At 34.9% G+C, this 12375-nt stretch overlaps 1 protein-coding gene across 1 annotated transcript in view; it reads left to right on the forward strand.

The window, feature by feature from the left end:
- Positions 1-1016: 1016 nt before the first annotated feature.
- The window catches only part of FSD2 (fibronectin type III and SPRY domain containing 2), a 73134-nt gene continuing 61775 nt past the window's right edge, over positions 1017-12375 (forward strand). Inside the window, exons 1-3 of the mRNA XM_012541662.2 lie at positions 1017-1205; positions 9531-10281; positions 10360-10455. Coding sequence (XP_012397116.1) covers positions 9604-10281; positions 10360-10455 — 774 coding nt within the window. The 5' untranslated portion in view covers positions 1017-1205; positions 9531-9603. The remainder of the gene's footprint in view (positions 1206-9530; positions 10282-10359; positions 10456-12375) is intronic.

Consider the following 12375-nt stretch of genomic DNA (forward strand, 5'->3'; position numbering starts at 1 on the left):
ATCTGTGATCTCTTCCAGCTGTAAATCTATAATCCAACAACAACCCTAATAGGCAGGTAGTATAAGGGTTATACTATGACCGTTTTACAGATTCAGAGAGATTAAATAATTTGCTTGAGGTCACACAATTAGTAAAAGGAAGAAATGGTACTTGAATTCATGTCTCTTGATGACAAGTTTAGTGTTTTTTCTATCCCACACTGGCTTGTCTCTGTAGCCCTAAATTTCAGGACTTCCATAGATTGTGACCTGAAATATAGCCAAGGAACTTCATATTGTTGGATTTTATTTTGAAGAGTATCTGCTTCTGAGCTATCTCTCAAAGCCAAGGTTGATCTGAGGGAAGGATGCTGTGTTTCTCTAGTCTACTCATAATTCTAGACCACTTTGGGATGAGTTCTTAGAAAAGTTCAGAACTATCCTCTCTCATTTTAGGATCCCCCATAACTTATCTAGCCTAGAATTGGACCTTTTGAGGGGTACAGCTATTTCCCTACCCTATCTGGCACCTATAGTCCTCTCTGTACCCATCTCTCTCTTTAACCCTGAGTTCTACTAGCTGATGCCTTTGGAAGCTGCTCTGGAATACTAAGACACCATCAGTATTTGTGCCAGGTTGCGGGGGCCACCCAGGAGCTCCTGCTACTCTGCTATCTCAGTGCCACCTAGAAAAATCTTAAGCTGAGGGACCACTTATGAACCTGATGGATGGACTGAAATATTGGAGCTCCGGACAATGTGGCTCCTTTCATTTGGGGCAGTGATGGTGTTAGGCAGCCCTCCTCCTTAACTTACAGACTCTGTCCTCCCCAAGTTTCCAGTAGCATAGTCTCTAAACAGCAATTGAAAGAATTAGGTTAGCAATGCTTTGTAAGATGAAACACATATTAGACAGAGGGCTTGAAACACTTGGTTCCACACCATGATTTCCAATTAGCTTTGTAGCATGTGACATTCTCCCTGATGACACCTGAGGAGGGGAAACTGCAGGACAGCTGGGCTGGGTCTATATTTGTTTCCTTTGCTCATGGTTGGCATGTTACTATTTGGGGGAAGGAGCAATCTAGAATTACTCCAATATAGTTTTCCTAAGTTACTCTCAGAAAGCTGGCACTGAAAGACTGAAGAGAATTTATTTTTTTTCTTTGCAGAAATTTGGTGTCATCTGAGTTAAAAGAAGAATTTATGGATTCTTAAGTTAGAAGGCAAGTTTATATATAGTCATAGTCACTCGTTTTTAAACCATTTTAGATTTTTTAAAACCCTTACTTCAGCATGCTGCATTGTAATGTGTCTGTCCTTGTAGAATAAGCAAACCACTCAATCCAAAAACTTTCTCTTATGTAAAAAAAAGCAATATGACTAATTAAAGATATGTTATGTAGGTATAATTTAATGGCAATAAATGGCATAAATCACTTTTATCCTTTTTAAAATCAGTAGTAGTGACAAATTCTCATCTTATAAATAGAATATTTTTCTATGCTAATGAAAGCTTTTGGAAGTGGTGAGAAGATAGTCTTTAAACAACTTGTTTTAGTCTATTTTAAGTACAGTGGCCAATTTAATATCCTACCAGTTTCTATAACATAGTATATTTCAATTATTTAGCTGTGTTTTTATTGATGAATTTTACATATGCATACAGATATATTTTTTTTATCACCAGATTTATGTATCCTATGTCATCCAAATGTGCTCATTGAAGATGCCAATTTCAGAAAATATTCTCCCATTTTCATTTTAGGATTGCTTCTCTTCTCTCCCTCTTCCCCACTGTTCCAAGCTCTAGAGAAAGAAAGTAGTTTGACTGTATAGTCAAGTTGTTTTGATGGAGCACTGAAGACTGGAACTCAAATTAATAATAGATTAAAATTTGTCACAAATATGTAATCCATTATTATTAATTTGAGCTCCAGTCTTCAGTGATCCATCCATATGTATGTATATGTATATCTTTATACACACACATACACTATATCTGTGTGTGGGTATATTCATAAATATATACACAGAGAAAACAGAATATAGTGGGTATAATGCTACACTTACAGCCAGGAAGAATTGAGTTCAAATAACCTCATTGAAGACAATCTGTGACTTTGACTTCTTGTAGCCTTAGCTTACTCAAATGAAAAATGAATCATAGTAATTCATTGTGTTAGTGAAGATCAAATGAGATTCAATGAACTTTGTAAAACAAAGTGCTATGTAAATGTTAGCCCAAATAAGCTTTTTTATATAATGTTTTGTGGTAGTAAAGTGCATTTCTCACAGCCATTCTATATGAGAGTACAAACAATGGCATCTCCATTTTATATATGAAGAAAATGAGATTTAAGAAAGTTTAAATGCTTTTAAAATTATTATACTAAAGTTTGGATTCAAACAGATATTTTTATTTCAAATTGTGTGTCCTTTTGTTTTTTAATAGTTTGTTACTTACATTTTTAAATTAACAATGAAAAAAATTAATCTGCCCTTTCTATTATATTCCCTTACCAACCCCTTCCCCTACCATACCTACCATTGATCAATGAAAAAAAAAAATTACTTAACAGCCTGGTGAAACAAACTCCCACATCAGCCATGTCCAAAATTTTTTTCATTTTAAGTTTGTTAATTCTTTGTCAGAAAGTATGTTTTATTTTTTTCTTTCAGGTTCTTTTTTTTATTATCACTGATCAGAGTTCTAAAATCTTAAAAGTTATCTTTTTTCCTCTAATGTTATAATTATATAAATTATTCTCCTAATTCTGGTTATTTCATCAGCTCATAAGATCCTCCTAGTTTATTCTGAAATTGTTTATTACATTGCTTTTTATGGCACAAAAATATTACATTCATAGCCACCATTTGTTTAAGCATTCCCCAATATAAAAATACTATTTTAATCTCTCATTTTTGCCTACCATTAAAAGAATTGCTAACAAGATTATACAATGATCAATTCTGATGGACATGACTTTTATCAACAATGAGATGATTCAGGCCAATTCCAGTGATCTTATGATGAAGAAAGCCATCTGCTCCTAGAGAAAGGACTGACTGAGTATGGACCATAACATAGCATTTTCACTTTTCTGCTGTTGTTTGCTTGCATTTTATTTTCTTTCTTATTTTTTTCTTCTTTTTGATCTGATATTTCTTATGCAGCATGATAATTGTGGAAATATGTATAGAAGAATTGCACATGTTTAACATATATTGAATTACTTGCCATCTAGGGGAGGGGATAGGGAGAAGGGAGGGAAACATTTAGACCACAAGGTTTTGCAAAAGTGAAATTGAAAATTATCCATGCATATGTTTTGAAAATCAAAAGCTTTAATAAAAAAATAAAAGAATTGCTATATATATATTTTTATAATTTTGGGTGGGGTATGGGCTTAATCGGGGTACAGTTGGGTCAAAGGGGATACATTTTGCCAACTTAGTAGCTGGAGTCCACTAACAATATACTAATATATGTTTTCCCATAGCTTTACCAACATTTGTCATTTTATTCTTTTGTTGTCTTTGCCAGTCTGATAAATGTGAAGGGAGATCTCAAACTTGTTTTAATTTGAATTTCTCGAGTTATTAGTGATTTAGAGCATTTTTTAAACATGTGATGATTTATAGCCTGGATTTCTTTCTTTGAAAGCTTTCTAATCATATTCTTTGACTATTTATCCACTGGGGAAATAACTCTAAGTATTTATTTCAATTCTTTTCATTCCACTATGTTGCTTCTTATATGCTATTCCATACTTAATGTTTTTTCTTTTACTTTTTAAAATTCTAGACTTAGTAATCCACCAGCAAAAAACATTCATCCAAATGAAACAAAAGGTGATTGTATATCACAAACTTCAAATGATGTATATATTATTTTTTTTTAAAATGTATATTAACAAATTCATACTATTTATTTTCAATTCACCTTCTCATTTCTTTTTCTTTTATATATTTTTGGAAGTTTTATCATTCTTTTATTATTATTTTTACATAGTCAGAGAAGTACTGTTTTGCTTTAGGAGGTCTAAGGGGATCTTTCTTACTGTATATTGCTCTTTTCTATATCTCCCAATTCACACTTTTACCAGTGTTTTGTGGAACTATGTGCCTGTTTTTCTGCAACTCTGTCAATATTGAATTTTATTGATTTTAACTTTCTTTGTCATCTTAGGAAAGGTGGTATCTCAGAGATACTGTCATTTGTATTTCTTTGCTGTTTGGTAAGTTTGGCCAATTTTTTCAAGAGGTTGTTAATATTTATTGAAGACATTTCTAATTAAACCTATAAATTGTGGACTCTCAGAAGTGTGTTTTCTGGGACAAATGGAAATAATTCTTTTTTATTTGATACTTTTTGGGGACTGTTCTGTGAAGTGAGATTGAACTGTAGTTAAGGAACTGAGTAAAGGCTAGGAAAGAAAATTGATGGCAAAGCAGGGACCAGAATGGCTTGTAGCTGAGTTTCTTTTGTTTCTTTAGTACAAACCTAAGGTATCAGAACTTACTTCAAGTGTTTTTCCTAGTTTTATGGGCATATGTAGAGTAAATTTAGTACAACAAAAAGTATTCTGTCTTTAATGTCTTATAGACGTAGTATCTCACAGGTTTTAGAATTAGATAGTTAGAGGTGAGTTCAAATACTGTCTCTGCTATTTACATGTGAACATGACTCTTATTCTCTCTGAGTCTCAATTTTATTATCTGCAAAATTGTAATAATAATCCTGTGGTACCTATCTTATTCGATTATTGTGAGGGGCTAATGACAAAATATTAATAACATGTTTTATGAACTTTAAAGTATATAAATGCAAGCTATTATTACTAGTTATTATCATCATTACATGCTTTTCTCTCCCCCTTTCTTTTTCTTTGACATTACTTTTCATCTATTCTGTCTGTATCTTAAATGTACTGTTATTTATATATTGTCTCCTATTAAGAACGTAAAATCCTTGAGGGTATAGACAACATATTTCTTGTATCCCTAGGACTTAGCAAATAGGCAGTGCTCCATCCTTATTGACTGACCAATTGATTATAACTTAAACCCAATCAATTCCCACAATTGAATTGAGTCTTTGACCAGGAGAGATTTCCATGACTTGAATGTCAGTAGACTGACTATGGCTATCACAGCCCAATTCTCTGTTGTTCCTTAGTGTGTTTACTTAGTTCCTAGGTTTTGTTATATTAATGTTCATAGACCATGACACATGAGTTCCAGGGATCTTGCTTTCAGGCCACACTCAATCATAGTCTAACTATCTGTCTTCCTTTAAGATTCAAGGGAATTTATTATCTCTTATTCATCTTTACCTTTCTCATCTGTAGAGTTGGGCTGGATGACCCTTCCAGCTTTCAAGTTCCATGTTTCTGTGGAGGGAGATTATAACAAAAAAGTTATCATTATTGGGGGATGAGAGGGAGTGCTCATGCATTGGGGATTTTTTTTTTTTATCTTTTAGCACTTTGTCTTATTTTCAATTGTTAACAGGACACTTAAAGGTCACATATATCAAGCCCTACCCTCAGCCCTCTGTATGTCAATTTAGTTTTTTTATGTGTGATTTCATCAGTGTAGTGGACTTCTAGAGAGTCAAGTTTTCCATTTTTCTATAAGAGAAGAGTTCAGAATTTGGAATTTTAGGAGCCATGTTAGAGTCCTATTTTTACCATTTAGGCAAATCTCAACATCACTGTGCTTCAGTTTCCTTACCTGTAAAATGGACAGGTTGTACTCTATGATTTCCAAGTTTCCTTGCCTCTTTTACATCAGCAAACTGGAGGAAACTTTATCCAATGCAGAAAAGCAACTCAGCTATGGATTGTTTTTAAGAGTTGCCCAGAATACTGAGAGGTTAACTGACTTATCCAAATGTGTCAAAAGCAGGACTTGCATCCAAGTGTTCTTTACTTCACAGATGGCCCCCCTACTCATTATATCACATGGCCTCTTAAACAGGGTTGTGCTAGAGCTGGATGAGACTAATGCCAGCAGGAATGTTAAATTTTCTATGTGAGGATTTACACTTCAGAAATTGGCAAAGGCTGGAAATCACCTATTGTTCTGATTTATTGTTTCATTGACTTTCTACATTTAAGAAAGTGTTAACACTACCGATTAAATTAAAAACTTCTAAGCCAGTTGTTAAATTTTTTTTTCCCAGCACATCTCTATTCTAACCCAAATGAAATCATTTAAACATTTAAATGTGACTTATCCAAACATTTAAATCATTTAAGAGTTTACCTCTGCTCATTGACTATAGGTCATTCCAGAATTTTGGTACCAATGAATTTTAGATTTCCACAATTTTATGTGTCCTGTGGTGACAATTAAGAAGCCAGTGTTCTATCCATTTTGAGTGCCCAGGGCAGAAATAGTATCCTGGTTGTAATTAACTCTGAACTCACTCCCATTATCAGATGTAAGTGACAAGTGGCAGACCTAGGAGGGATGCATGTGTAACAGGAAAGAATTAAAATATTTGGCAACTGTTGTAGTGAGAATAAAGCTGTTTTTTTCCTAATGTTTTTCAGTATCCTAATGATGGATACCAATTTCACTCAATTTTAATTTTTTGAAAAATTTCTTAATTTTGTAACTTAAAAAAATAAAAAAGGCTTTTTAAAGGCATCTTTTTCTTTGCATCCTTCACAGTTTCTAGGAAAAAAAGTTCTTGAACACAGTAAGTAGTCAACTCTCTAAAACTATATAAGATGCAGAATAGTTGCTGAGCTGCACTGAGATAATTTCCTATGCCACTGGATGAAATCATGGATCCAGACCAAAAGAGTAAAGACAATAACAAAATTAACTAAAATAATTGTTATGCGTCCATCATTGTGAACATCAATGATTGTCCTGAAATTTATATTTAGAAAGCGTGGCTTACAGGACTGAATATTAGGTTGACTTTGGGAGGCACCCCAAAATTTTTTTGAAAACCATAAATATCAGTTTGCTTTCTTGTCATTTGCCTAATATTATTCATAGTGAAAGTAGACGTTAGAACTCATGTCTTCAAACCATCTCATTTTACAGATAATAAAACCAATCCCAAAGAATTGAATGATTTATTAATAGCAGAATCTTGGTTCCACCTGAGGTCCTTGCTTTTCCCCCTATACCATGCCACTTCTATATTATAAAAAGGGAGCATAAAACATGCAGTTGCAAGTATCCCAATTGTTTTTTTTTTTAAATAAAATGAATGATTGAATTTCAGGCTGAAACTACCTTTTAGATTGTTTTCTTACTTTCTAGAACTTTTCCCTGACTTCCTCAGCATCCTTTGAACTTTCAGTGACATTCATTATATTATTTATAAATAATTAATGTAACAGACCAATTTCCATCCAACCTCACAAGTATTTATTGAGTATTTCTATATGAAAACATATTTATTATGTGTGAGGCAGTTGGGTGATTCAGTGGACAGAGTGTTCCACTTGGAGCCAGGAAGACAAGTTCAGATCCTGCTCAGACTCTTACTAGCCCTATGACCACAAGTCATTATTTCAGCCTCAATTTTCTCATTTATAAATTAGGAATAATATTAGCAGCTACCTCACAGGATTGTTGTGAGGATCAAAAGAAATTATATATGTAAAATACTTTACAAATTTCATAAATCTTAGTTGTTGTTGCTATGATGATAATGATCCTGGCCTTCAAGGAGTTTGCATTCTTTCCAGAGGTTACAACTTATCAATAGAATAATATATACATAAGACTTTAAGGCAAGAGAGAACTAACAAGTAGAGGGATCAGGAAAGGCTTCTTGAGAAAGGCATGCGTTCTAGGCATGGGGCACAGCTTGTACAAAGTCATGGAGGTGGGAGATGGAATGACAAGTTTGAGTCACAGCAAGTAGATTAGTTTGACCAGACTGTAGAGTATATGAAGGGGAATGATGCTAAATAAAGCTGAAAAAAGTACAGGTTGCAAAAGGATTTAAATGCCAAGCAGAGGTTTGTATTTTATGCTAAAAGAAATAGACCCTGAAAGTTCTTGAACAGAGTGAAATGGTCACATGTACTTAAGGAAGATTATTTTAGCAACTATCTGGAGTTTGAATCAAAAAGAGAAGACAGGATACTGGGAATCCATTTCTACTTCTGTTAGCTTTCACACTCCTTCTTATCTTAAAGTGTTTGCTAATGAATCATGTAAGATTATCTTTCATCATTTCAAGCTATTTTCTTTTTCAAATCTTGCTCATGATTTCAAAGATTTGTATTGGTACATTTTCTCCTCAAGACCTTAAGTCAAGGCTACAAAGTTTTCATTATTACCATTATTAGAAGACATAGTTCCAACCCCAAACTATCAACAAGCTCCTTATTATCTTTAAATTTTTAGCAGAATTCTAGGCAGAAGACACTTTAAAAATGACATATTTTGATAGGCTGCCAAAGAACACCATTCCTTGGTATAGTCTTTCAGAATGTCAATGAGGCTTTGGTGCAGGCCTTTTAAGGAGAACAAAGATATTACCAGACACATCTTAGTTCTTCAAGGTGAGGTTTTGAATTGTCTAACAATGGGATAGTTATTCTTGCAAAAGTATGAAGTTTCTGCAGAAGTTCAGGCATACAAAAAATAGATTGAAACCAATTAGAAAAAGTTGTCCTTTTCTGTGTACAAAAGCTCTGCAAACAACAGGTAAATGTATGACATTGTCTATGCTGATAAGAACAATTTTCCAGATACCAGAGATTTTATTTCATGGGATTCTGCAGCATGAATACTTTGAAGAACAGCCAAATTGTTCTTATTCTTCTTTAATTTCCAACACCCATCAGAATAAAACTGGGTGACCAGACTCAAAGAGACCAGTTTCATCAATATGGTTTGGGAATAAATTGTGTTCAGAAATGAGGCTCTTGAAAAACAAGATATTTTACAATTTCTTAGTTTGCTGACTATGTATGTTCAGAAAGGAGATTTTGACATTTTAAAGTGAGATATAGCATTAGAATATATGCTGGAGTAGATTTTTAAAAGTCAGTCAGTGATATTTGCTTATGAAAATCTTATACTTTATCAGTGAATATCATTCCAGACTTGTGCGTTGACTGATCTTTAAGTGAGAATCATTTATAAAATATAGTCTGGATCTATATTTTGGCAAATTCTGGTCCTCTAGCAATTTCATCATGGTATTCTTGCATTTTTAGTGGGATCTTGTCCAAAACACAGTTGTACAATTCTAGAAAACAAGATTCTCTCCTAAGAACTTTGAACATTCTCCAGGCCATATGATTTTCATTAGGACCCACTATACATAGCTAACTCTTTTCTTATTGATTGTGTAAAGTGAAAGTCACTCACTAAAATTTATTAAGGCCATACTATGTACCAGGCACCTTGCTAGGATGCAGAAAGAGGCAAAAAACATTGTTCCTGCTCTCAAGGGACAAACATTCTAATGGGGATGATTACAAGTCATCTATGAAATCCACCAAAAATTTGGAACTAGTGGATTCCAGACATATTAACATTTCATCTTCTTTACTGTCCAGGACCAAGAAAATCTCTACCATTTATCTGGAAAGGCCAGGAAGAGCAGGCATTCATTCCTGGGTTGTTGCTGCCATGGAGGAAAGAACTGGCAGGGCTCCAGCGTATACCCGGGACTCAGCCACTAGTCCTACTGCTGACCAGAGCTTCAACTTTTATCACATGGATCTCTATGACTCTGAAGACAGACTGAAAATCTTTCCAGAAGAAAAAATTCAAATGAGAGGAGAAGTCCTGAAAGAACCAAAGAGAGGTGAGAGGACCCCAGAATTAAGTATGGCCGCCCATGATCAAAAGGAAGTAGAAGAACTGGCCAGTTATTATGGAGTTGAAGATGATAAGGAGCTGGAGGGTGAGATTGAAGTAGGGAGTGTGCTCCGGTCTGGGGGTTCAGATTACCAGTCAGCAACTTCTTCCCTCAGACCCCATATAGTTCCAAAGAGGAGAGAACCAGGGAGAGAAGAGAAAGACTGGCAATATCTGGGGGAAGCAGAAGATGAAGAGGATGACGGATTCCCCACCTGGGGCTCTCGAGGTCACTACCAGGAATTGAGGGAAGCCTACAGGTACACTCGGGGCCGTTCCAGTGAGGAATATGAGTGCTATGTCATCCCAGAAGAAGAGGATGAAGAAGAAGCCCCCGATGTTTTCTGTGTCACCTGCAAAATTCCAATCAGAGCTTTTGACAATCTTTTTGGTGAGCACAAGGATCATGAAGTGACCCAGCTTAACACCGCAGCAGAAAATGCCCGGGTAAATAAGACACTTTTTTCTTCCTGTTTCTATTTAAAGAACATTCCAATTGCCACTCATAACTCTTTTGTTTGACAGGAGGAAATTCATAAAAACATGTTCAAATTGGAAGAGCAGATTATTCAAATGGAAAACTTTGCAAGTCATTTGGAGGAAGTTTTCATTACCGTAGAGGTAAGAGAACTAGTTTTTTGAGTTTTTTTTAAACTAACCCACTATTATGTGCCTTTTAAAAATCAATAATTGGTGGGTTAATATATCGACTCAACATAGATCTGATTGTAATAGAGACCAGGGGAGACAAAGAAATTAATGCTCCTCTCTCCCCTTTACCTGTTGGATGTTATATACACTTAAGCTAAATATACACTCAGAAGACATTCCAGTACAACCCCTGATTTTTACAGATAAGGAAACTGAGGTATAAGGAAGTTAAGTGCTCAGGGTCACACAGATAGTAAACATCAGAGACAATCCAGGTTCTCTGACACTAGAGTATGCTCCTCAGTATTATACTGGGGAAGAGGAAGGGTCAAGCCTCTGGAATTGCTGTGAAGGTGACAGATCAGTTACCCCTAAAATCCATATGCTGTTGATAAAAGTGACTTTTCTGTGTTTCCTTCTACCACATACTAAAATTAAGTCCCACCCATTTACTATGCTCCATTGTCTTATGACTTAAACTAGCATATGCTGCCCCACTATTTAATGAAAGTGGTAATTAAAGTGCTTCCTGGTTATAGATTTAGACAGTTGAGCTAAATGACTGCACACTCACAATGCAATGAGTAGAAGCAATAAGTGATAGTATCCTGTTATAGATGTTTATAGCTGGACAGGAACTTAAAGTACATCTAGTTCCACTCTTTCACTTTACATATGAAGAAACTGAGCTGTCTATTAAAAAGCCTAGCTATATTACCATAATTACTTTCTAGAACTAGTGGGTGGTAGGGGCAAGAATCTGATCTGAGAGGTGATATCTGTGTTTTGGCTATATGAATCATACAGAATCCCCTCTCCACTCCTAGTTCCGGGGACTTATCTGTGCTTCTGAGGCATCTGTCATATTACTCCTCTATCTGTAAACCCCTGACATTTAACAGCTGTCAGTGAGAGAAAATGCTGGCCACTCAGCAATTTCACCAAACTTTAACTCAAGGAGGAAAGCCCAGGCCAGCAAACTGCTAAAAGCAATGCCTCCATGAGGGAATAATTCACTATTTTCATTTGAAATCTCCCCACCATGTAAAAGAACATATTAAATATATTAATGAAGCATTTTTAGAGACATTAAGAGTTTTCCAATCCTATATTGTATTGTTTCTCAATCAGCAAAGCTATAACTAGGACAGAGTGAACAGAAATATGCCCTGGAACACCAAAATTGTTTACAGCACAAAGTACAGTTGTGATAGCAATTAATTCCCTCTCCCACTCCACTAGATTTTTCCTCTTTTTTAAAAATAATATTTATTTTTCCAAATACATGCAAAGATAGTTTTCAACATTCACCTTTGCAAAACCTTGTGTTCCAAAATTTTCTCTTTCTCTCTCTTTTCCACCTCCCTAAAAAGTAAACAATTTGATATAGATTAAACATGTGTATTCTTCTAAGCATATTTCTATATTCATCATGCTATGCAAGAAAAATTCGATGAAAGGGGGGAAATGATAAAGAAAACAACAACAAACAAACAACAACAAAAGGGAAAATACTATGTTTTGAGCCACATTCCACTGGATTTTTCTTAATGATTATTACATTATTTTCATAATTATAAGTTATAAAATTGATCTGAGAATTTTCTTCTCCCCTACCTTGGACATGCTATGATCCCAGGGGATAAAACAGCTAGTCACAGCTCTATGCACCAGTAAAAACTTATAATAGCAAATTATAGTGCAAGGTTTCCTTCAGGGAAAGAGAATCATAAGAGAGGTTGCCATCTATACCAAAGGAAAACACTTGCAAGCAGAAGCCCCTTTCCTGTGAAGGAGGGTTTACCATCCTGGGGCAAAGACAGGACTTATATACGTAAAAAACCACAAGTGGGCTGGACCATGACACAATCATTCTTATGTCTTGTGTAC

Source organism: Sarcophilus harrisii, chromosome 2 (genome assembly GCF_902635505.1).
Source record: "Sarcophilus harrisii chromosome 2, mSarHar1.11, whole genome shotgun sequence".
Classification (NCBI taxonomy): Eukaryota; Metazoa; Chordata; class Mammalia; order Dasyuromorphia; family Dasyuridae; genus Sarcophilus; species Sarcophilus harrisii.